The 26,786-nt window shown below is 42.4% G+C and overlaps 1 protein-coding gene across 1 annotated transcript in view; it reads right to left on the bottom strand.

Moving 5' to 3' along the window:
- Positions 1-26,786, bottom strand: part of LOC122942214 (alpha-2-macroglobulin-like protein 1) — a 103,104-nt gene that overhangs the window by 28,461 nt on the left and 47,857 nt on the right. Inside the window, exons 14-19 of the mRNA XM_044299714.1 lie at positions 17,294-17,470; positions 10,124-10,205; positions 9,868-10,024; positions 9,711-9,785; positions 9,003-9,165; positions 8,261-8,475 (exon numbers count right to left, since the gene is read on the bottom strand). Coding sequence (XP_044155649.1) covers positions 8,261-8,475; positions 9,003-9,165; positions 9,711-9,785; positions 9,868-10,024; positions 10,124-10,205; positions 17,294-17,470 — 869 coding nt within the window. The remainder of the gene's footprint in view (positions 1-8,260; positions 8,476-9,002; positions 9,166-9,710; positions 9,786-9,867; positions 10,025-10,123; positions 10,206-17,293; positions 17,471-26,786) is intronic.

Raw genomic sequence — 26,786 nt, 5'->3', positions numbered from 1 at the left:
GGGTAAATATATTATTGTGAGCGTGACTACCTACCAACTTCCCCAACAGTGCGCTGTTCTCTGATTCGTAGCACATCAATAGCTGGGCTGCAATAAAATACCCTTTAAAGTAAGGGAGATTTAAACCCCCGCACTCCACTGATTTATACAAATATTCCAACTTTATTCAAACTCGTTTTCTTCCCCATATTAAATCATTAATTATTCTTTCCATGAGTTTAAAGTACTTATCTTGTATCCAAATAGGTGTATTCCTAAGCACATAAAGAAGTTGTGGTAGTATCACCATTTTAACCAGTGAAACTCGGTCAGCTCTGGATAGGGGAAGTCTCAGCCAGATCCCTATTTTAGCTCTAATCCTTGCCATTATGGGGATCAAATTAAGTTGTACAAAATTTTCAACCCGAGGTGATATAATCAAACCCAAGTATTGAAAAGTGTCAACGGTGTCCAACTGTGTCACAAGAACCTCTTTCTGTGGCAGGGGGTCTATTGGCATCAAACTGGTCTTAGACCATTTTATAAGAAGACTGGACACCTCACCAAAAGCTTTAACCATTTGAATAATTCTAGGAAGAGTTATTTCCGTATGGTCTATAAAAAAAAAAGAACATCATCCGCATATAAGGAGATACGGTCTTGCACTCCTAGCGTACCAAATCCTTTGACCTGATCGTCCTGCCTAATGGCCATCGCAAGGGGTTCAATATAAATATCAAATAACAATGGGGATAGTGGGCAGCCCTGCCGCGTGCCTCTATTTAGATCAATACTACTACTCAGGATTCCATTGAGACTTAATTTTGCCCTTGGAGATCTATACAATAGTTTGAGAATACCTATACATTTTTCCACAAAGCCCATCCTTGCCAGAACCTTCCAGAGGAAGCGCCACTCCACCCTGTCGAAGGCCTTAGAGGCATCCAATGACAGGATGGAGCGAGCGGTCCCCCCAGGGGCCTGTATATTGGAAAAGAGCCGATGCAGATTATGATGGGTGCCCTTGTTTTGAATAAAGCCATTCTGATCCGGATGGACAATAGAGGAAATGACCCTTGAAAGCCTTGTAGCCAGAACCCTCGCAAGAAGCTTTACATCTGCATTAAGCAGTGAGATTGGTCTATAAGATTCTAGATCTACAGGATCCTTGCCTTTTTTTGGAATTAATGTTATTACGGCTTCCATCATTGAATCTGGCAACTTCCCATCCTCCATTGATTCAGAAAAGACTTCCAGCAGTCTGGGGAGAATACAGTCCCCATATTTACTATAGAATTCATATGGGAGTCCATCTGAACCAGGGGTGGAGTTGGCTGAGCATAATTTAATAGCTCCCTCAAGTTCCTGAATTGAGACCTCTAGTTCAAGTGCTTTCTTTTGCGCCTCAGTAATAGTTGGGAAAGCGATCCCATCAAGATAAGAATCCATCTTATCATCTGTGATCTTAGATTCAGCTTTATACAAATCCAGGAAGTAGTCCACAAAGGCCTTCTCTACCGGACCCTGTCCAGTAACCATCCTACCATCAATCAGTCGAACATTATCTATATATTTTTTAGATTGTTGGCTTGAGATCACTCTGGACAAAAGTTTACCAGGTCGCCCTGACTCCGTAAAGTATTTTTGCCCTTTAAAAAAAAGGCTCTGTTGGGCCTTGTCCAATAAGAAGTTAGAATATACTTGTGTGGCTCTTTGCATACTTTCCCTATTCTCCTCCGTCTTATTCATATAGAAGGATTCTGTCGCCAGTGATGCAAGTTCTTCTAGGTTTTTCAGTTTTTTCCGTACTCCTTTCTGAGGTTCGCGATATTACTGACCATCAATCTCCTCATATACGCCTTAAAGGTGTCCCATACCACTTGAATTTTTGCTGAGCCATAGTTATTATCCCAAAATCGGCCAATTTCATTCTGGATTATTTCATGTGTCTTTATAACTGATAACCAGTAAGGGTTTAGTCTAAAAGGGGGTTTTTGTGTGTGTCTTTCCTGGGTTAAGCAGAGTTCGAGTAGTAACGGTGAATGGTCCGATATTGACCTCGTTTCGTATTTCATTCGCTTTACCAGTTTCACATATTTACTACTTATCAGTGCAAGATCTATTCTAGACATAGATTTACCTGCTTTACTAAAACATGAAAAAGCCCTTTTCCCCTGTCCTAAATATCCCCAGACATCTTCAAAACCAGCCTCCAAGCAAAACCGTGCCAGGGGAGACCCCTGAACCGGACTATCTCCCCTGACACTCGTAGAGACCCTATCACGTAGAGGATCAATGACACAGTTGAAATCACCAATAATCAATGTTGGACACTCTGGCCATTTATCCATAAATAATACCAAAGAATTAAGAACCGAAAAGGAAAATGGCGGTGGAATGTAGACAAAAGCCAAAATACATATCTTCCCCCTTAACCTACAATATAGGAAGATAAATCTCCCCTGATGGTCGACAGAGGATGCCTCACAAACGAAATCAATCAATCAGTCTATGTATCAAGACAGTAACACCTCTGGAGTAACTGGAGAAAGTAGAATGATACGTATGCGCAGCCCATCCCCTGCCGACCACCCTTGAGGTCTCTTCAGTGAGATGGGTTTCTAACAAGCATACTATTGCTGGTAAGTGGACCTGAGTCAAATCAAAAACCGCTTGTCTTTTTCCTCTGTCCCCCAAACCGCGTATATTCCAGGCAATAATTCTAGTCGACATTATCAACAGCGGTTAGGTGGGACAAGAGGGGAAAAACAAATATATATAAAAAAAATAAAAAATTTAGACGCACCACAGCCCAACCCCCCCCCCCCGTACAGGTAATCCACCACATATTGTAGTAGATTTCTCTCCTATGACCATCCCTCCCACACTCCCCCCACTCGGCCATCCCTATTAGGAAGCGGAGAAAAGGAGAATTGGGGGTATAAGCCCCTTATAACAATTATTGTTCCCACCAAATCCTAAAACTATTAAATCATAGATCGTTTCGTTCAAGCCAGTCCACGGCTTCATCCGAGGTGTCAAAAAATAGGATTTTGTCATTGAAAATAATCCGCAATTTTGCTGGGAACATAAGAGAGTATTTAATATCCCTTTCTCTTAGCCTCTTTTTAACCGTCATAAATGTGCGTCTCTTTTCTTGTATGTCTTTTGAGAAATCTGGAAAAAAGGCCAATCTGTTACCATTATATACAACCGGTGAGCATTCCCTCGCCCTTCTCAAAAGCATATCTTTATCCCCTATGGCCAGTAACTTACCCCCTGGGACCCGATGCGCTCTTTCTATCATAAACAGTGGGGAGAACGAGTCCTTCCCAAAATTCTCAAAGATTAGCTTCTGTATGAATTGGGTTGAATTCTTCTCTTCAGCACCCTCTGGGATCCCTATTATTCTTACGTTATATCTTCGTGATCTATCCTCAAAGTCCACAACCTTTTTCTTCAGAAGGTTACACTCTAATTTAAGTGTGGAGACTTCAGAGTTTATTTTTTGGGATTCATTCTGTATCAGGGCAACGGAGCTCTCAAGATTGTTAACTCTGTCTTGCATTTTTGACAAATCATCTTTTATTAGTCCCACATCAACTTGGATAAACCCAAGTTGGGTTGTAACAGCCTGTATTAAATCCCCATTTTGTTTGACCGCTAGCAATATTTCTTCTAGCGGAGAGGAGTTGTCATTAGGGATAACTTCCCCCATTATACCGTCTTCCTCTTCAGGGTGTCTGGAGGCTTTTTGTGGTTCTCTCTGTCACCTCAGAGTCGTCATTTTTTTTAGCGACAAGTTCCTTTTGTCCGCCCCTCGTATTAACCCTCGGAGACCTCAGGAACTGGTCTATTTTTGTTGTTTCAAAAGTTTTTGACCCCGGTTTCTGACCGGAGAGGTCGACCGAGCGCCTACTAGCTTTTGGAGCCATGCCCTGTTCCTGTATATCCTTTTATCTTTTTATTTTTATTTTTCCTCTCTTTTTTCCTCCTTTGTTTTCTGCTTTCCTCTTTTCTTTTCCCCTTTTTCTCTCCTTTTTTTCCCCCTTCCTCCCCTTTCTTCTTTCTTAGTCTTCTTTTCTTCGCTTTTTTCTTCTTTTTTCTCTTTTTCCCTCTTCCCCCCCCCCTTCCCCTTTATTTTATGTTCCTCTCCCCCCCCTTTTTTTCTTTTCTTTCTGCTTTCTCCCCTTTTTTCTCTTTTTTCACTTTATACTTTGTAGTTTATTCCTTTTATATTTGTATCAAATTTTTATTTTTATTTTGCCTTTATAGCCACCTCTCTTTTTTTCCCTCAACAGTGAGGATGGGTAACAATAAGCCCTTGAATATGTTTTAGGATGGTGAAGCAGTTTTGATTAATGACTAGCATCAAAGGGAGAGGACATAGGGGAGACAAAAGAGGTAAAAAAAAAAAAAGGAACAGTCTCACCGGTTTCAACTTTCCCCGACCGTCCACATGGAAAACGCCGTCGCCGACCAGGGCTGGAGAGCCAGGAAACACACCGGCAACCAGAAAGGAGAGATCGCAATCTCCAACAGCCCGTCAGCCAAAGCGATCACAGTAAGGTTAGTAAGGTTAGTCCCAGCAGTGCAAAGGAGGAGGGGAAAAGGGTCAACAAAATCTGGAGGCACGAGGAGGAGGTCAGATATGACGAGGGGATCATGCAAAGCCCCCAGGCGAAATCCGTCCGGCAGCCCGTCAGTCGCAGCGAGGTTAGTCACAATCACAGCGAGGTTAGTCACAACGGTAGCGGGAAGGAGGGGAAGCGGATCGGGAGAAACTGGAGACACGAGGATGAGGTCAGGTATAGGGGGGAGGTCAACAGAACTCCCAGGTGAAGTCCAGCAACCCGTCCAGCGGCCCGTCAATCGAGACAAACACAGCAGGGTTAGTCACAGCGGTACAGAGAGGAGGAGGGAGGATCGGCAGAAGCTGAAGACAAACTCCACACACATTTAGCAATCAGGGCAGCAGCACATGCCCCGCGACCATAGAGAGGATAGGGCTGAGAACCACCGCAGAGACGCCAGGAGAATCAGGATAGCGGGATAGCCGAGCCGCGGGGAGGGCGGAGAGCGTGACGTATCTTTTAAAGCATCCTAAAATCTCATTGTGAAAGGTACATACTGTATGGGAATAAAAGGTTAAGGAACAAAAAGAAACCAATGTGGATAAATAGAACTGTAAGAAAGCAATAAATGACAAAAACAAAGCATATGAATCACTAAAACAGAAGATAAGCACTGAAAAACTATAAGGAAAAAAATAGAACATGTAAAAAACAAATAAAAGCAGCCAAACTAGAGACCGAGAGATTAATTGCCATAGAGAGTAAAACTAACCCTAAAATGTTCTTCAATTATATAAATGTTAAAAAGTATAAATTTGAAGGTGTCGGCCCTTTAAAGAGTAATGAGGGGGGAGTTGCAGAGAGCGACGAGGAGAAAGCAAAGCTGTTAAATATTTTTTCTCTCCAATGTATTCACTGAGGAAAATAAACGATCAGATGACATGCAGAATATAAAAATAAATTCCCCTTTAAAAGTGCCCTGACTGACCAAAGAAGAAGTACATCAGCGACTTAAAAAGATTAAAATAGACAAATCGTCAGGACCGGATGGCATACACCCCTGTATCCTAAGGGAATTAAGTAATGTCATAGCCAGACCCTTATTTCTGATATTTGCGGACTTATACTGACAGGGAATGTCCCACAGGATTGGCGCATGGCAAATGTGGTGCCAATATTCAAAAAGGGTCCAAAAACAGAGCCTGGAAACTATAGGCCGGTAAGGTTAACATTTGTTGTGGGTAAACTAAAGGTTTTCTAAGAGATGCTATCTGATTGATAGCATCTTAACGGAAATAAGCAAATAACGCAATATCAGCATGGCTTCATGAGGGATCAGTCATGCCAAACTAATTTAATCAGTTTCTATGAGGAGGTAAGTTCTAGACTTGACAGTGGCGAATCAATGAATGTCGTATATATGTACTTCTCCTAAGCATTTGACACTGTACCACATAAAATGTTAGTATATAAAATGACAATGCTCGGACTGGGAGAAAACGTCTGTAAGTGGGTAAGTAACTGGCTCAATGATAGAAAACAGAGGGTGGTTATTAACGGTACACACTCATATTGGGTCACTGTCACTAGTGGAGTACCTCAGGGGTCAGTATTGGGCCCTATTCTCTTCAATATATTTATTAATGATCTTGTAGAAGGCTTGCACAGTAAAGTATCAATTTTTGCAGATGACACTAAACGGTGCAAAGTAATTAACACTGAAGAGGACAGTATACTACTACAGAGGGATCTGGATAGATTGGAGGCTTGGGCAGATAAGTGGCAGATGAGGTTTAACACTGACAAATGTAAAGTTTTGCACATGGGAAGGAATAATGCAAGTCACCCGTACATACTAAATGGTAAAACACTCGGTAACACTGAAATGGAAAAGGATTTAGGAATTTTAATAAACAACAAACTAAGCTGCAAAAACCAGTGTCGGGCATCTGCTGCCAAGGCCAATAAGATAATGGGTTGCATCAAAAGGGACATAAATGCCCGTGATAAGAACATCGTCCTACCACTTTACAAATCACTAGTCAGACCACACATGGAGTACTGTGTACAGTTCTGGGCTCCTCTAAACAAGGCAGACATAGCAGAGCTGGAGAGGGTCCAGAGGAGGGCAACTAAAGTAATAACTGGAATGGGGCAACTACAGTACCCTGAAAGATTATCAAAATTAGGGTTATTCACTTTAGAAAAAAGACGACTGAGGGGAGATCTAATTACTATGTATAAATATATCAGGGGTCAGTACAGAGATCTATCCCATCATCTATTTATCCCCAGGACTGTGACTGTGATGAGGGGACATCCTCTGCGTCTGGAGGAAAGAAGGTTTGTACACAAACATAGAAGAGGATTCTTTACGGTAAGAGCAGTGAGACTATGGAACTCTCTGCCTGAGGAGGTGGTGATAGTGAGTACAATAAAGGAATTCAAGAGGGGCCTGGATGTATTTCTGGAGTGTAATAATATTACAGGCTATAGCTACTAGAGATGGGTTGTTGATCCAGGGAGTTATTCTGATTGCCTGATTGGAGTCGGGAAGGAATTTTTTATTCCCCTAAAGTGGGGAAAATTGGCTTCTACCTCCCAGACTTTTTTTGCCTTCCTCTGGATCAACTTGCAGGATGACAGACCGAACTGGATAGACAAATGTCTTTTTTCGGCCTTATGTACTATGTTTGTTACTATGTTACTATGTAAATCACAGTGACAAATTTTTCTCACTGTGATTTCATAGTAAAAAGATCATAGAGAGGCACGGAGCATTATCAATCATGTTAATGCTCTGAGTCTCTGCTGTACAGAGCGCAGCTCGGCTGTCTTTCAAGCAGCAGGTTCCACGAACTGCATCCGCTCGTGTGAAAGACCTCCCAGCCTTCTAACGTCCCAAAAAAATAAAATGTCATTTACAAAATGATCCAAACATGAAGCATACATATAGGAAATGTAGAGTAATAACTATTTTAGAAGGTATCACTATCTCTTTTAAAAGCAGAGAAATTAAAATTTAGAAAATTGCGAATTTTTCCAAATATTGGGTAAATTTGGTAAAAAATTTTTTAAATTAAAATGAAATATTTTGATTCAAATTTACCACTGTCATGAAGTACAATATGTCATGAAAAAATGGCTTGGATAAGTAAAAGCGTTTTAAAGTTATCACCACATAAAATGACACATGTCAGATATGCAAAAAATGGCCTGGTCCTGAAGGTGAAAAATGGCAGGGTACTGAAGGAGTTATATAATACTACTCTTTAATATGTAGCCTTCTTTTTGGACGACTTCTATGAAGAAATATCCAGTATCATGGTGATAGATAGCATAAGGTTTGATTCAGGTGGCTGTGTTAAAAATCATCCTAATGATGACAGTTTTCATGTGGATTTCCCTATGATGTCTGTTTGCTATTTTGTTGTTGTATTTTTTTTTCACCCATAGACTTGAATAGGCGAGTTTAGGATGCAAAAGAGACAGAAGAGTGCATGCCGCAATTTCTCAACACGGACCAATGGTCTTGTTGGAAAAATAGACGTGAATTGAGCCATTGAGTTTAAAGGTTCTGTGTATTGTCCGGGAGCAGTCTGCTGCACACCCAGATAGCTCATAGACGTTTTTACATTGGTCTGAATTAGGTCTTATGCAGAAAAGCTTTCAAATAATAAAATATCAGGTATTTATTAAGAAAGAACCTGAGTGGTGGTGAATCCTCCATTGCTATTTTGCTGTGAATTTAACCAGCGGATGGCAGGCACTGCCGCCCCGAGATCCGTTTTGGTTGGGTTGGTTCCTGACACCGTGGCCAACACAACGTATGCTGTGGTCTCCACATTTCCAGAGTTTGGCTTTGACCATAATGGGTCATCTGAAGGGATCTCAGAATTTTGGGACCAGTGTGTCATAGCATCTAAAACAAAAATTATAAAATTGTATAGTCTTGTTACCATCTCTTGGATCACATTAAACAAAAAATGCCACAGCTTTAACCTAGTAAATATAATACTTCATCAAATGCATACACATGTAGCAGAGCTACACCATACACAAAAGATATTAAAATATGCAAACAGTGCTGCACAAAGCTTTAAATGGCAAATTTCTGCTTGATCTGTACAGCAGGTTTTCTATTGTATTATAATTCAATTGTTATGCAGCAATGCTTTCTTAAAGAGCACCTGTCAGCAGGATCAACCCTATTAAACAAGACATACTATCTGGTAGTAGTAGTAGGCCCTACCCCTCTGTTCACTGAAGCCAACATTTGTATAAAGAATAGAGATATTATTATTTTCTTGGCAACACCACAGACATTTTTCAGAAGGCAGGTATAGTTTTAATCAGCAGAATTACCTTACCAGGCAATATGTTTAGTTTAATAGGGTTCATCCTGCTGATAGGTGATCGTTAATTCCTTTATGATCTCTGTGTAAATACCTTTCTTTATGGCCACTTGATCCAGCTGCTCCAAAAGTTGTGTCCTCTTCTCTGTGTCACCCATCAGAGTGTAAGTGTATGCACATTGTGCCTTCGTGTAGGTTGAGCTTTGTGCATCAGTGCATTTCTCCAGACATTGCTTTGCTTTCTCGATTGTCTCATCCTGTTGAGGTTTATGTAAGATACAGTAAAGATATTGTAACATGTTGAATGAGAATGGAATAGATTAAACTAATGGAATAAATGACTGCATTTTACTCATTTTGGGCTAAAATCATTTTTTCAATTGGTCGTTATTAAAAATGTTCAGCCTTTTCTGAGTAACAAGGGTTAAACATCTGTCTGTTTGCAAGCTCTCACAGTCTGTTTTCTTTTTTTCCAAAACAGCAGCCTTGTTTTTCTAATCCTGAACAACCCCTTTTAAAGAAAAAGTCCAGAAAAAAGTCAAGACTGGATTGCAGCTCCACCCGGGATATCCATGCATTTCATAGATAGCCTATTGATCTCCACTGGAACTAAGTAAAGCTTCTTTTCTATCTAGTGGCACTATAGGGGAATTAAACGCTTGCTTTTGAGTCCCTCAGCAGACCACAATTGATTGTTGGTGTTCCAATCAGCGGGACAACCTGTCATCCGTTTAATGTCAGCGAACTGTCTAAAGCAGTCCAATATTTGTAATATATTGTATGAGACACCTCAGACACTTACGTATTGTGGATCTCCTATTTCTAGTAATGTTAAAGTAACATATGCAGTGAGAGTGATCTCGTTGTCCACTCCTCCCTGAAGACAAAGGTAAAACAGCTGAAATCAGAACTAAGTAACCAAATTCTATGGTCCAAGTGTAATGATGAACTACTCTTACCTGAAGCTCCTTGTGAAATATTTGACCTACACTTTTGAAGCAGCCATTGCTTTGCTGCTGCCCCTTCAGCCAGTCCAGAGCTTCTGTGATGTGTCGGTATTCTATATAGATGTATTTCAGACCCATAAAAAATATACGTGCTACAAATGCTGTCAGCCTGAGGTTAGAAACATGCAAATCAATGAGGAACATTGGAGAACTGTTATAACCCTACCAAAATACCATAGTACTCTAGCTATGTTAATATTCAACTCACCATGTACTTCCAGATGGATCACTGTTCCCAAAGGCGCTGTAGGATCCATCTGTATGCTTGTAATTAAGTTGGTTCTGTAATCCTAGAAAAGAAAGAACATATCAACTCATGGATTGTCATGGACTGGGTCCTCCAGAAGAAATTAGTTGATTAATACAAAACATACACTTGTTCACTTTTAAAGGAGTATCCCATCAGGGCAACCCTTGTCCATGTTTTCTGCTGAAGCACATGAAGATGCCACCTCTATGTGCTATAAGAAAAAACATGGCAGACCTGATGCAGCAATGCAGCACACGGACAGACAACAATTTGAAGGGTTGACATGGAATGCGACATGGAATGCGACATGGAATGATTACACAATGCAGGGAAAAATATGAAGCTGGCCACGGCCTGATCATCAGTGGTTTGAGAAGACATATTGGCTTATTTTTGAAAAGATGATGTCTACACAGGACAACTCTTTTAATGGCATCACAACTATTGCGAATACCATTGTGCACACAGGACGTATCATCAATAAAATCGAATAGGTTATTTTTGTAATAAACCCATAAAGAATAGACCAGAGTATCAAGTAATTTCCTCCAATGTCAACCTCAGATAGGGTTGCCCTCTTCTAGACCGATAGAGGTCCATGGAGGATCTTCTGGTACTTCCAGTCTGACCCTACATTCACTATATTTATGAAATAATTATTTACAATGCACACTATTGTACTTTTTGATGGGAGCGAGAATATATATTGAACCATATTACTGATAACTAAAAAATACATGATTTAATTTTCAAAAATACAACTATAAATTGATCTTCAAAACTTAAAAAAAAGATTCCCTCAGGCTCATACCCATTCTCTAGGAACTATTGGGGTTGCTGATCATTTGTCTACATGATGTAGACTGAAGGTAGAGTTTTTGGACAAACAATTATCAACCATTTTGGATATTGTAAAAAAACTATAGTAGTGGCTCACCCAATATGGGTGCTCTGCCTGCGGCCCACCCTCCGCCGTATATATTCAAAAAGTACCAATAATAATGTAGATGACAGGCACTATATATCCCAGGGTTGCATAGATATATCACTCAGATAGGTGTATACATACACATACGTGATTAATTCTCCATAAAAACTGATTAAAACAGGGGTTAATTTATATTGAGTAAAATAATGGAAATGAATAATAACATAAAATATCTCTCTAATATATCTATAGATGAAAACCATAGGCCCTAGCTAATCTTCACTTATATACACTGCCTGTCCAAAAAAAAGTCGCTACCTGGATTTAACTAAGCAAATAGTTATGAGCCTCCTATTGGATAATTACTGCATGGGCGATTATCTTTCAGCGGGCAACAAGTTATTTAACCCCAACTGGTGCAATGAGTTGCTTCTCATTTCTTAAACAACCATGTCGAAAGACACATCTCGTGGTCGTGGAAAAGATGTTAGTCTGTTTGAGAAGGGTCAAGCAGAGAAAATATCTAAGGAGGTTGCAGAAACTACTAAAATTGGGTTAAGAACTGTCCAACGCATTATTAAAAACTGGAAGGATAGTGGAGACCCATCGTATTCGAGGGAGAAATGTGGCGGGAAAAAAATCCTGAATGATCGTGATCGGCGATCACTTAAACGTTTGGTGAAATCAAATCAAAGAAAAACAACAGTAGAACACAGGGCTATGTTTAATAGTGAAAGTAAGAGCATTTCCACACGCACAATGCGAAGGGTACTCAAGGGATTGGGACTGAACAGCTGTGTAGCCATAAGAAAACCACTAATCAGTGAGGCAAGCCAGAAAAAAAGGCTTCAATTTACTAGGGAGCATAAAGATTGGACTCTGGAGCAATGGAAGAAGGTCATGTGGTCTGATGAGTCCAGATTTACCCTGTTCCAGAGTGATGGCCGCATCAAGAAGAGAGGCAGATGAAGTGATGCACCCATCATGCCTAGTGCCTACTGTACAAGCCAGTGGGGGCAGCGCTATGATCTGGGGTTGCTGCAGTTGGTCAGGTCTAGGTTCAGTATGTTCTCCAAGAATGAGGTCCTCCGACTACCTGAACATACTGAATGACCAGGTTATTCCATCAATGGATTTGTTTTTCCCTGATGGCACGGGCATATTCCAAGATGACAATGCCCGGATTCATCAGGCTCAAATTGTGAAAGAGTGGTTCAGGGAGCATGGGACATCATTTTCACACATGGATTGGCCAACACAGAGTCCAGACCTTAACCCCATTGAGAATCTTTTTTTTTTTTGGACAGGCAGTGTATAACAACAATTGATATAGCAGCAATTTCTATGGGTACTTTCACACTTGCGGCAGGACGGATCCGACAGGCTGTTCACCATGTCGGATCCGTCCTGCGGCTATTTCGCCGTGCCCGCGGACCGCCGCTCCGTCCCCATTGACTATAATGGGGACGGGGGCGGAGCTCCGGCGCAGCACGGCGGTGCACGGAGAAAGGCCGCCGGACTAAAATTACTGCATGTCAGGCTTTTTAGTCCGGCGGCTTTCTCCGTGCACCGCCGTGCTGCGCCGGAGCTCCGCCCCCGTCCCCATTATAGTCAATGGGGACGGAGCGGCGGTCCGCGGGCACGGCGAAATAGCCGCAGGACGGATCCGACATGGTGAACAGCATGTCGGATCCGTCCTGCCGCAAGTGTGAAACTAGCCTATGGTTGAAAGGCACATTATTGGTCCGGACCACTATAATAGATATAGTTGTGCTGTTTATTTGTTAAATAGTATAAATAGTTAATAGATAATTAGTCATGCTTATCTTCTTAGTAATTATTTTAAAAAAACTATTTAGCTCCGTGGCAGTAGGTCCATAAATTCATAGATTAGTATATACCAGGCATCCTCAAACTGCGGCCCTCCAGCTGTTGTAAAACTACAACTCCCACAATGCCCTGCTGTAGGCTGATACCTGTAGGCTGTTCGGGCATGCTGGGAGTTGTAGTTTTGCAACAGCTGGAGGGCCGCAGTTTGAGGATGGCTGGTATATACCATCCATATTATTGTAGTATGCATTGAAAAGTATGCAAAGACATCTTGTTCAATTGTTATAATGGTTGTATAAATATTCAGATATTGTTCGTATATCAATATCACCATGTCAAGCTGATATATTAGGTGTTAGGCAAAAGAAGGCAAGTCTCTCGTTCAACACTTTATTGCCAAGTATAGAGTGATACAATGTAACATGCTGTTACTTTACCGCTTGGAGGAGTTAATCAGCGATTTAAATGTATTGTCCCCTGTTTGTATTTCTGCTGCATTCAGTGCTTGAGTTCCAAGCTGGAACCGCTGGCTGTACTATGCTCACTTCTACCGGCGTCCCAGGTGGTTGGGGAGTTGGTCTTTGGTCTTCTTATCCAAATCGCATGTTAAAGCCAGATTTATACACCAATCGGGTGTATAAATCTGTCTTTAACATGCAATTTGGATAAGAATATAAGTTTGGATCATTTACTGCTACCTTCATTATCAGCACACACAGAGAAGTCCTATATCTATTGACTCTGCAGGTATACCGCTAATCTTTTAAGCTGAAAACAACAACAACTCCCCAACCACCTGGGCTCCTGTGAACAAGGCAGACATAGCAGAGCTGGAGAGGGTCCAGAGGAGGGCAACTAAAGTAATAACTGGAATGGGGCAACTACAGTACCCTGAAAGATTATTAAAATTAGGGTTATTCACTTTAGAAAAAAGACGACTGAGGGGAGATCTAATTACTATGTATAAATATATCAGGGGTCAGTACAGAGATCTATCCCATCATCTATTTATCCCCAGGACGGTGACTGTGACGAGGGGACATCCTCTGCGTCTGGAGGAAAGAAGAGGATTCTTTACGGTAAGAGCAGTGAGACTATGGAACTCTCGGCCTGAGGAGGTGGTGATGGTGAGTACAATAAAAGAATTCAAGAGGGGCCTGGATGTATTTCTGGAGTGTAATAATATTACAGGCTATAGCTACTAGAGAGGGGTCGTTGATCCAGGGAGTTAATCTGATTGTCTGATTGGAGTCTGGAAGGAATTTTTTATTCCCCTAAAGTGGGGAAAATTGGCTTCTACCTCACAGTTTTTTTTTTTTGCCTTCCTCTGGATCAACTTGCAGGATAACAGGCCGAACTGGATGGACAGATGTCTTTTTTCGGCCTCACGTACCATGTTACTATGTTACCTGGGACGCCACGTGGGACGCTGGGAGAAGTGAGCATAGTACAGCCAGCAGTTGCAGCAAGGAACGCAAGCGCTGAAAGCAGGAGAAATAGAAACAGGGGACAATACATTTTAATTGCTGATTAACTCCTCCAGGTGGTAAAGTAACAGCGTGTTACATTGTATCACTCTATACTTGGTAATTTAGTGTTGAACGAGAGACTTGCCTTCTTTTCCCTAAACACCTAATGTATCAGCTTGACATGGTGATATTGATATACGAACATTAGGGGATATATGAATATTTGTACAACCATTATAACAATTGAACAAGACATCTTTGCATACTTATATACATAATTTTTATGCAATTTTTAATATATTTTTTCAATGTGAACTACAATAATATGGATGGTATATATACTAATCTATGAATTTATGGACCTACTGCCACGGAGCTAAATAGTATTTATAAATAATTACTAAGAAGATAAGCATGACTAATTATCTATTAACTATTTATAGTTACCTGAATATCCATTTATCAAATATACAGCGAGCCTACAGTGGATATAAAAAGTCTACACACCCCTGTTAAAATATGAGGTTTTTGTGATGTGAAAAAATGAGACAAGGATAGATCCTTTCAGAACTTTTTCCACCTTTAATGTGACCTATATACTGTACCACTCAATTAGAAAACAAACTGAAATCTTTTAGGTAGAGGGAAGAAAAAATATAAAAATAAAATAATATGGTTGCAGAAGTGTGCACACCCTTAAACTAATACTTTGTTGAAGCACCCTTTGATTTTATTGCAGCACTCAGTCTTTTTGGGTATGAGTCTATCAGCATGGCACATTTTGACTTGGCAAGATTTGCCCACTCTTCTTTGCAAAAACACTCCAAATCTGTCAGATTGCGAGGGCATCTCCTGTGCACAGCCCTCTTCAGATCACCCCACAGACTTTCAATCGGATTCAGGTCTGGGCTCTGGCTGGGCCATTCCAAAACTTTAAAGGGGTTCTGCACTTTCATTTAACTGATGATCTATCCTCTGGATAGATCATCAGCTTCTGATCGGCAGGGATCTGACACCAGGGACCCTCGTCAATCAGCTGTTTGAGAAGGCAGCGGCACTCCAGCAGCGCCGCGGCCTTCTCACTGTTTACCGCAGGCCCACTGACGTCACGACTAGTATCAACTAGCGTGGACGCGGCTAAGCTCTGTTCACTTGAATGGAGCTTAGCCGCGCCCACGCTAGTTGATACTAGTCGTGACTTCAGTGGGCCAGCGGCCCAGCGGTAAACCGTGAGAAGGCCGCGGCACTACTGGAGCGCCGCTGCCTTCTCAAACAGCTGATCGGCGAGGGTCCCGGGTGTCGGACCCCCGCCGATCAGAAGCTGATGATCTATCCAGAGGATAGATCATCAGTTAAATGAAAGTGCAGAACCCCATTAATCTTCTTCTGGTGAAGCCATTCCTTGGTTGATTTGGATGTATGCTTTGGGTCGTTGTCATGCTGAAAGATGAAGTTCCTCTTCATGTTCAGCTTTCTAGCAGAAGCCTTAAGGTTTTGTGCCAATATTGACTTGTATTTGGAACTGTTCATAATTCCCTCAAGCTAAACTAAGGCCCCAGTTCCGGCTGAAGAAAAACAGCACCAAAGCATGATGCTTCACTGTGGGTATGGGGTTCTTTTAGTGATGTGCAGTGTTGTTTTTGTGCCAAACATATCTTTTGGAATTATGACCAAAAAGTTCAACCTTGGTTTCATCAGACCATAACACCTTTTCCCACATGCTTTTGGGAGACTTCAGATGTGTTTTTGCAAAATGTAGCCTGACTTGGATGTTTTTCTTTGTAAGAAAAGGCTTTCATCTTGCCCCTCTACCCCATAGCCCAGACATATGAAGAATACGGGAGATTGTTGTCACATGTACCACACAGCCAGTACTTGCCAGATATTCCTGCAGCTCCGTTAATGTTGCTGTAGGCCTCTTGGTCCCTCCCAGACCAGTTTTCTTCTCGTCTTTTCATCAATTTTGGAGGGACGTCCAGTTCTTGGTAATGTCACTGTCGTGCCATATTTTCCCCACTTGATGATGACGGTCTCCACTGTGTTCCATGGTATATCTAATGCCTTGGAAATTCTTTTGTACCCTTCTCCTGACTGATACCTTCTAACAATTAGATCCCTCTGATGCTTTGTAAGCTCTATATGGACCACGGCTTTTGCTGTGGGATGTGACTAAGAACATTTCATGAAAGACCAACTAGAGCGGCTGAACTTTATTTGGGGTTAATCAGAGGCACTTTAAATGCTGGCAGGTGTATGCTGACTCCTATTCAACAGGATTGTGAATGTGATTGCCTAATTCTGAACACAGCTACATCCCCAGTTATAAGAGGGTGTGCACACTTATGCAACCACATTATTTAAGTTTTTTTTGTTTTCTTCCCTCCACCTAAAAGATTTCAGTTTGTTTTTCAATTGAGTGGTACAGTTTATAGGTCACATTAAAGGTGGAAAAAGTTCTGAAATTATTTATCTTTGTCTCATTTTTTACATCACAGAAACTTGACATTTTAACAGAGGTGTGTAGACTTTTTATATCCACTGTATATCTATTATAGTGGCCCGGACCAATAATGTGCATTCCAACTATAAAAAAAAATAATCGCTGCTATATCAATTGTTGTGATATATATGTGAAGATTATCTAGGGCCTATGGTTATCATCTATAGATATATTAGAGAGATATTTTATGTTATTATTCATTTCCATTATTTTACTCAATATGAATTTCTCTCTGTTTAATCAGTTTTTATGGAGAATAAATCACATATATACACGTATCTGAGTTATATCTATGCAACCCCGGGATATATAGTGCCTGCCATCTACATTATTATTGGTACATTTTGGATATTGTGCTGTTTTTATAAATGTTGGTGGGGACACATATAGGGTCTACTCACCAGTCTCCATGAATTCGGTTGCTTTAGCCACAATCTCATCAGTCAGTTGCCCTGTGGTACTATAGTAATTTATAACTGCTATGATAGGGCCAAGTAACATCATGTTCTGCTCTCCACAGCCAAATGGCAGCAACACAAGGTTATTCAAGTTGTCTAATGGCTTTCCCATGATATCACCTGGAAGAGATATAAGAGTCTTGTTCAAAGAAAATGCTTTCTAATACCCAACACTTAATGTCCAACCACCAAGGAAACACATGAACTACGTGGCCAAAAGCATGTGGACATTACTCCTAATTGCCGTGTTCAGGTGTTTCTGCCACCACCATTGCAAACAGATAAAAATCAAGCACAAAGGCACATAATCTCCACAGACAGACATACTGAAGAGCTCATATAAAGAAGAAATGGCACCGGCAGCATCTCACATCCTCCAAACTTTATTGCAACCCCCAGACAAGTAAAAGCAGCAATGTTTCGGCTGAATCCCAGCCTTTGTCAAGCCGGGATTCAGCCGAAACGTTGCTGCTTTTACTTGTCTGGGGGTTGCAATAAAGTTTGGAGGATGTGAGATGCTGCCGGTGCCATTTCTTCTTTATATGTATCTTATGGCTCGTTGGATCAAGGGCCAATGGTGAGGCTGCTGCATCCCGCTACACATCGATACAGGACCGTATAGTGCTGCTTCTATTTACTATTGATACTGAAGAGCTCAGTGACTAAACGTGGCGCTGTCATAGGAGGCCGCCTTTGACACAAGTCACTTTATAGGATTCTTGATCTGCTAGATCAGTCCTGGTCAACTGTGAGAGATAATTTTGTAAGATGGAAGCATCAAAGGGTCACAACAGCCCAGCCACAAAGGGGTAGACCACACATTGCAGAGATCTGAAGCATATGGTGCATACACATAACTTACTACAGGGCTGTAGACAGGCTCCGGGAGTGACATCAGCAGATGAACTGTGCGTTGCGTGCTTCACGAAATAGGTTTTCATGGTAAAGCAACTGTACCTTATGCAATGTCAAGCGACGGCTAGAGTGACTTAAAGCAAACACTGGAACAGAGGATACAAGTTTTCTGGAGTGATGAATCAGGTTTTGCTGTCTGGCTGTCTGATGCATAAATTTGGGTTTGGCAAATCGCTTGAGGTAGCTACCTTCCTCAATGTGTAGTGCTTACTGTAAAAATTGGTGGTGGAGGGAAGATGTTATGGGGCTCTTTTCAGGGTTTGGACTAAGTTACTTATTTTCAGTGCAAGGCACGGTTAATCCTATGCCATATAAAGATATCCTTCCAAATTTATGGCAACAGTGGTGAACTGTGACCTCTGCATAAGGCCTCATGCAGACAACAATTTCCGTATTGCTGTCCTTCTATGTGCAATCCACATTTTTCTCACTCCCATTACTAGAAATGACAATTCTTATCTGCAATACGGACAAGAATAGGACTTATTCTGTAATTTGTGGGATGGACACATAGATCAGGACAGCATACGGATGACATTCTTTCGTTGACTCAATGCAGTGTCCTGAAACACACTGCTTAATATTGTGATTGTGCTTCATGTAAAATGTGCTTGTGCCTGAGTTCCCATAAAGTTGCACAGGGAGGGGGATGTTCTAACAAACCTTTCAGGGCTGACTCTGCCCTGCTCTCTGATAGGAGAAGAAAGAGGTGAGTGTGATGTCTAAGGAAACAGCTGCACCTCAGCAGCCATTTTGGAGAGTTATCTAAACTTCAGAGTTAGTTCCATGCACCAGCCTATAGATGGGAAAGATTATATGAGATCCAGGCAACCCAGAGAGGGAGGGAGAATATTGGCAAAGGAAGGTAATTGTCCTATATCAGGCTCTAGTCTCCTTTGCATTTAGTGGAGAGATTACAAGCTACCATCTGCCGACAATAACCAAAGACAGAAAGGCCACCTGTCAGGAGATAGTATTGCTAGAGAGGATACAGAAGTATATGACTATACAGTACAGCAGAGATAGTCCATCCCTCCAGCCTGGAGAAACAAGGGAGAAAGATTGATTGCTATAGAGTGAAACTACTCCTTATGCAACTTTTGGGAACTAACCTGAGCCATTGTAGAAGCTGCTTTGCTGTAAATGACTTTTGCGCACATTTATGACCATTGGATCAGCTTCAGTAAAGCACTGAGAACTGGTCTCCTTATTGTGCGAACTTATCACCTATTTGCACCCAAGGGTGCTGGTGTCACGAACATCAGGGATCCTGCCTCCCTTGCACCTTAAAAACCACACACGCCAAGGGCACCCCAACCCCCATCTGTCGGGAGTCCCTGGACAACAGAGTGTGCCCCGAAGGAACTGGTGCTGTCCTTTCATTCACTGCACGCCGACCCAGGGAGCTCTTCAGAACTGTGAGTAAACAGCTACTACCCTCATTGACCCACCATAACTCACCTATTGCCCCTGTGGCCTGGTCGCTGCATATAAATTGGCGTCACGAACAGGATCAAAATCCTCTGCGTCTGGTGTGAATAGGATCCAAATCCTTTGTACCTTATGTAAACATGATCCAAATCCTCTATTCCATATTATAGACTATATGTATGTGCTCTCAGACCATTGCTGAAGGTCCACAACATCTGCAAAACCCCATACAAGTGACTTTATTGCATTTATTTGCTGCTGAAAGGAGTGAATCTGCATCAGTTGCAGCACCATGGCAAAAGAGGGGTTAATCAGCCATATTGGATTTGTTATTCACATACTGAGGGGAAAGGTTGTTCCACCCAGCATTGGGGTGGGAAACAAACAACCCACCTCCACAGAGGAACCATCCTTTTAGCAGAAGGAACTAAAGTGTTGAGTGCAAGTTCCCAGGAGTACAAAGAAACTTACTGTACCCCTACAGGAAGTGAAAGCAGCAGCCAACTTGGAGAAGGGAAAAATACAGTTCCAGCTTTTCTGGATCCTGAGAGTCAGCCCAGAAGGTCTGAGTGAGTACAGTTGGGGGAATTAACCTTAATAAGGACTGTTTGGGGCCACAATCTGCCTTATAGAGCACCATACTCCCCTATAACGGGCTGTCGCTGCGACTCTTAAAGGGCTAGATGCCTATATAGTGGCGGTTGCCCATAGCAACGCAACACAAAAAGTGTGTAAAACTGCATTTAACTTGCATTATATTGAAAGACTGTCATTGCCATGTCTGAATAAGGAGATGGTGAGCAGCCTGATCCTAGCAGGTTCCCTGCAACAGCCGCAGCTAGTCCCAGTGCATCTCCAGCCACCGCTACACCAAGCATGATGCCCTTAACAATGCCTTATTTTCTAGGAGCACCCTGGTTCCCACGATATACTGCTCATATTTTAAAGAAAAAAATTTGGGCTGTACTCAGATTGTACTCTATGTCAGCATAACAACAAATGGAAATCCTCATTTCACAATTGGAAGGTGCTGTCCTCAGATAAGAGAAATCCTGGCCAAGCTCAGAGAAAAGAACGGTGGAGCAGATATTTGAATGAATCTACGCTATTTTTGAACCCAGGACTGTGTCTGAGGTCAAGATGAGATTCTTCAGCAAGAAACAGCAGCCTAGTGTGTCACTCAGAGACTTTGTATTATCCTTACAGGAAGCCCTGCGAGCTGTTATACAGGTAGACCCCCGTGAAGCGGAGGATCAGGATAAAACACTTGGAGAACAATTCATTGAAGGTGTTAGGACAGAAACCTTAAAGAGCCAGTTAAAGATGTTAGCAGCACAGCACCCAAGTTCTACCTTCCTAGACTTTTAAAAGCTAGCTATCAGTATTCTGGGGAAAGACCCACAACCAGAGCTTGCTAGGCTTTCTGTAATGTCTGTGAATAAGCCATCTACATCTCCAAAACATCACCCTATAATTAGTCAGGAAGCCCAAGCTCCGGTTCCTGATGCAGTTGCTGCTCTGACAGATCAAGTCAACTTCCTAACCAAAAGTCTGGAGAAAGTATGCCGAAAACTAGAACAGTGGGAGGAACCACACTACCCCAACAAGGTATCATTGTTGTGCAAGTCAGGGAAGATAACAACCCTCCAGTAACCCTAGGAATGAATGTCCTTAGGAACTGTTATACTGGAATGCTTGAAGCTTTACACAAGTCCATGCCTACCGCTTCACCGGCCTCCAAAAAGGTGATGCAACAAACCATCCATGTGTTAAATGTACAACAGAAATTTGCTAATGAGAAAGGAGAGATTTGCCGTGCTCGCATTAAAGGGAACCTGTCACTGGGATTTTCTGTATAGAGCTGAGGTCATGGGTTGCTAGATGGCCGCTATCCCATCCACAATATCCAGTCCCCGTAGCTCTGTGTGCTTTTTATTGTGTAAAAAACCCGATTTGATACATATGCAAATTAACCTGAGATGAGTCCTGTACGTGAGATGAGTCAGGGAAAAGGACTCATCTTGGGTTAATTTGCATATGTATCAAATAATTTTTTTTACACTATAAAAGCACACAGAGCTATGGGGACTGGGTATTGCAGATGGGCTAGCGGCCATCTAGCAACCTATGACCTCAGCTCTATACACAAAATCCCAGTGTCAGGTTCCCTTTGAGGTAATAAACCAGTAATCCTGAAACCCAATTGTTATGGCACCCCAGGCATAATAGGGGTTAAAACCGTTTAGGCGATCTTCCCCTTCCAGAGCTACAGGCACAGCTACTTACAGAACACCAAACTCCCGAACGGCATACAAGGGAATGCTCCAAACTCCCGAACGGAATACAGCATAGCACTCCAAACTCCCGAACTGAACCTCGCGAATAGCTGCTAGCAGACGAATAGGAAACGCACCCAAGCGGCTTACACTCCTAGCAATCAGTCTCTAACAGCATACAGTGAATCCCCCCAAGAACGAGACCAAGCTCTGTGTTGAGGGTAAAGCAGTGGACAACCAGAGCTGTGTGTTTATTGTTCTTATATACACATTCTTACACATTAGTACCACCCACAGGGTTTTGTAAAACAACCAGTAACCACGTACAATACACTCAGACACTCCCACACAAAATCCTCCCCTCTTCCTGTGATACAATTACCTTACACAATGGGTTAATGTAATTATCACAGGCAGGAGAATACACAGTTTTACACAAAGTCTTCTGTCCTGGAGACAATTGGGAAGTAATCCAATTTATCTTTAAGGGCAGAGGCAAAACTCCATTAGCCACATGGTAGCAAAAGACAATAAGAGAAATAAGAATATTTAACTGTGCAGCTATTGCATAAAACATAGACATTTAACATATCCCCAGATGGCTTGGATCTGAGCGCTCAATATATCCGAACAGCGCTCAGATGCACAAACACAGTCAAATTGCCATGGGGCCAAATTCTTTTACATAGTCTTTGCAGGGGAAAAATCCAGCGTTTTAACATGGGGCCATTGTCTAAAGCAACCAGGCTTCTCCAATGCAATGTGGCGAGATTGGTCTCTTCACACCAATACTGAAACTCTCGTATGGTGCCGAGTAGTGTTGATCGAGCATGCTTGGCCAGTTCGGCTCGAGCATCTCAATGCTTGGCACATGGCGGTATTCAGCCAATAACCGTGCAGGTAAGTACTGTCCTTCACTGTAATGCCGTAGCCATGTTGGTTACTGGCATTACAGTGATTGGCTGGCCGGAACGCGTCATCGGGTGCTATATAGCACCCGATGACATGTGTTTGGCTCAGTGTTAGTCAGGGAGTGCTGTGCTGAAGAAGGGAAAGATAGTATAGGGATTGAAATTTTCATTTTTTCATTATAAAAACTTGTCAGAGACCCAAAAGTCCTTTTAAGGACTATTGTTGTGTGTGGCAGCAGGAATATATATTTTTTAGCGTAACCTGCCCTAAATTGCTATAACTTTACAGACCCAAAAGTCCTTTTAAGGACTATTATGTGAGGCAGCAATATCTATTTTAATGCGCATCCTGCACTAAATAGCGTGCAATAGTTAGGTCGCTGCAGACAGTGACATTATCTGCGCTACATCTCCTGTGTAACGTGTGCGCATCCCAAAAATATCTGTGACATCCAGTGTACTTTTTCCGTAGATGGTGTCCGCTATGGACAGTGACATTACCTGGGGGTGCATCTCCTGTGTAACGTTTCCACATCCCAAATACCTGTGACAATTTTATATTAGCCGCTGCTGACATCAGCGACATTATCTGCGGTATATCTCCTATGTGTAACGTTTCCACATCCAAAATACCTGTGACATTCCCTGTAATTTTATATTAGCCGCTGCTGACATCAGTGACATTATCTGCTGTTTTTCTCCTGTGTAATGTTTCCACATTCCAAATACCTGTGACATTCCCTGTAATTTTATATTAACCATTGCTGACATCAGCGACATTATCTGCGGTATTTCTCCTGTGTAACGTTTTCACATCTCAAATACCTGTGAAATTCCCTGTAATTTCTTATTAGCTGCGGTATATCTCCTGTGCGATGTTTCTACATCCCAAATACCTTTATAATTCTTTTTGCGCATACACTTACAAATCCTATGCTACTCTGTACGTGTGACATACTTTCAAGCATATATAACATTTAATATAAAGAAAAATTTAAAAGTTTCAAGTAAAAAAAAAAAAAAAAATTTCATTTTTTCGCCAAATAAAGTAAAGAAAAATTGGTAAAAAATAGGGGGGGAAAAAAATGTTTACATATTATGTATCGAGCGGCTCGATAAACATATCACATGACCTAACCCCTCAGAGGAACACCGTAAAAAATGAAAAAATTAAAACTGTGCTAAATAAACAATTTTTTTGTCCCCTTACATCACAAAAAGTACAACAGTAAGCGATCAAAAAGGCGTATTCCCACCAAAATAGTACCAATCTAACCAACACCTCATTCAGCAAAAAATGAGCCCCTACCTAAGACAAATAAAAAAACTATGGCTCAGAATATGGAGACACTAAAACATAATTTTTTGTGTGTTTAAAAAAAAAAAAGCTGTTATTGTGTAAAACTTAAGTAAATAAAAAAAAGTATACATATTAGGTATCACCGCGTCCATCATAACCTGCTCTATAAAAATATTACATGACCTAACCCCTCAGGTGAACACCATAAATAAAAAAATAAAAAAGTGTAAAAAAAGCCTTTTTTTTTGTCACCTTACATCACAAAAAGTGTAATACCAAGCGATCAAAAAGTCATACGCACCCTAAAATAGTGCCAATCAAACCGTCATCTCATCCCGCAAAAAATGAGACCCTACCTAAGATAATCGCCCAAAAGCTGAAAAAACTGTGGCTTTTTGTTTCAAAAATGATATTATTGTGTAAAACTTACATAAATAAAAAAAGTATACATATTAGGTATCGCCGCGTCTAACCTGTCAGATGAATGTTGTAAATAACAAAAATAAAAACGGTGCTAAAACAGCTATTTCTTGTTACCTTGCCTCACAAAAAGTGTAATATAGAGCAACCAAAAATCATATGTAGCCTAAACTAGTACCAACAAAACTGCCACCCTATCCCGTAGTTTCTAAAATGGGGTCACTTTTTTTGGAGTTTCTACTCTAGGGGTGCATCAGGGGGGCTTCAGCCACATGGGACATGGTGTCAAAAACCCAGTCCAGCAAAATCTGCCTTCCAAAAACCATATGGCATTCCTTTCCTTCTGCCCCCTGCACTTACAAATCCTACGCTACTGTACCTATGACATACTTTCATAACATTTAATATGAAGAAGGCGAGCAGTAAGGGACAGGAAAGTGGCCGTGATGCTGATGGTGCACACAGAGGCCGTGGCCCTGGGTGCATTGAAACTGTGCCTGCTGCCAAAGCGCAAGAAAAACAATCATCCACGATACCTAGCTTCATGTCCCAGTTTGCAGGGCGGAGCAGGACAACGCTCTCGAAGTCAGACCAGTGCGACCAGGTGGTTGGTTGGATTCCAGCAGATAATGCTTCCAGTCGGTTAAGCACCACCCTGTATTCCACCAAGTCCAGTCTCAGTAGCCAAGAGTCTGGTCAACACAATCCTCAACCTGATCCTCCTTCCTCCCACCATGGAGAGTCTTGCCAAACAAGTAATCCCACACTTGGATATTCCGAGGAGTTCTTTTCAGCGCCATTCCTTCATTTGGTCCTCTCGACAAGCCCACTTGAAGAGGGACATGAGATCTTGTGCCCTGATTCCCAAACTCTTGAGCATCCACAGTCACAAGAAGATGACAGTGGGGAACGGTAATTAGTGTTTCACGAGGTGGATGATGATGATGAGACACAATTGCCAATAAGTCAACGGCAAATAGTGTCTCAAGAGGTTGATGATGAGGATGAGACACAGTTGTCAATAACTGAGGTTGTTGTTAGGTCAACAAGTCAGGAGGATGAGAAGAGTGAGTTAGTGGAAGAAGAGGTGGTGGAGGATGAAGTCACTGACCCAACCTGGGAAGGTGGCAAGCCGAGTGAGGATAGCAGTACAGAGGGGGAGGGATCCGCAGCACCGCAACAGGCTGTAAGAGGTAGTGGGGAGGTGAACAGGCCCGCAACTGTTCCCCGGAGCACCCCCTTGCGGAAATCTCCCTTGCCAAGGGGTAGGTGTTCCGCATTCTGGCGCTTTTTTGAGTAAAGTGCGGACGACAAAAGAATAGTAATTTGCAACCTGTGCCATGCAAAAATGAGCAGGGGCGTGAACACTAGCAACCTCACCACCACCAGCATGATCCGCCACATGGCATCAAAGCACTGTAATAGGTGTACCGAAAGCCTGGGCCCACAATCTGTGTCTGCGGGTCACACCACTGCCTCCTCTTCCCCTGTGTTACGTGCTGGCCAATCCATGTCGAAGGTGCAGGACCGGATGCCTCCCGCTCTGCACCTGGAACTTCGCAAGCACCATCAGCGACCACATCGACTTCCGCGTCCCAGCGCAGCGTACAAATGTCCTTACACAGTGGCGTAACTATAGGGGTCTCAGCGGTCACAATTGCGACCGGGCCCCTAAGTCTGGGGGGCCCACGGGGCCCCCCAGGAGAGATGGAATCCCACCCTGCCAGACGTAAACAATGAAAGCGCTGGCTTCAGTACTGCTGCAGCGCTAGGTCCACATGTGTGTGATGATGATTTGCATACAATACCGGGTCCGTAACACAAAGTTCACAAATCAACCAATAGGGTGAGAGGGCGGGCGGAGGCAGAGCGTGTGCGTGCAAGTGCGTGCCATCCCATCGGCAGACAGTGCTGTGTGGTGTACCGGGCTGGACGTGAATGGTGAAGCTGCAGGCAGTGAGTGAGGTGAGGCGTGAGGTCCGGAGCAGAGAGCTCAGCCTCTACAAGTTATAAGACTGAGGGATGCTGCCGGGTAGGAATGGGGACTGGGAGATAGCAGCAGCCAGCTTACCGGTCTCCAGCGCAGCCCTCCTGTCCTGAGTCCTGACTGATGTGCCAATGAAGGACGGGCCACTCCTGCTACAGGCTGATAGGCAGGCAGGGCCAGGGGCCCAGGATCAAGT

Source organism: Bufo gargarizans, chromosome 6 (genome assembly GCF_014858855.1).
Source record: "Bufo gargarizans isolate SCDJY-AF-19 chromosome 6, ASM1485885v1, whole genome shotgun sequence".
Lineage (NCBI taxonomy): Eukaryota > Metazoa > Chordata > Amphibia > Anura > Bufonidae > Bufo > Bufo gargarizans.
The sequence above is the reverse complement of the archived record's forward strand: the minus strand, read 5'-3'. Positions and strand labels throughout refer to the sequence as shown.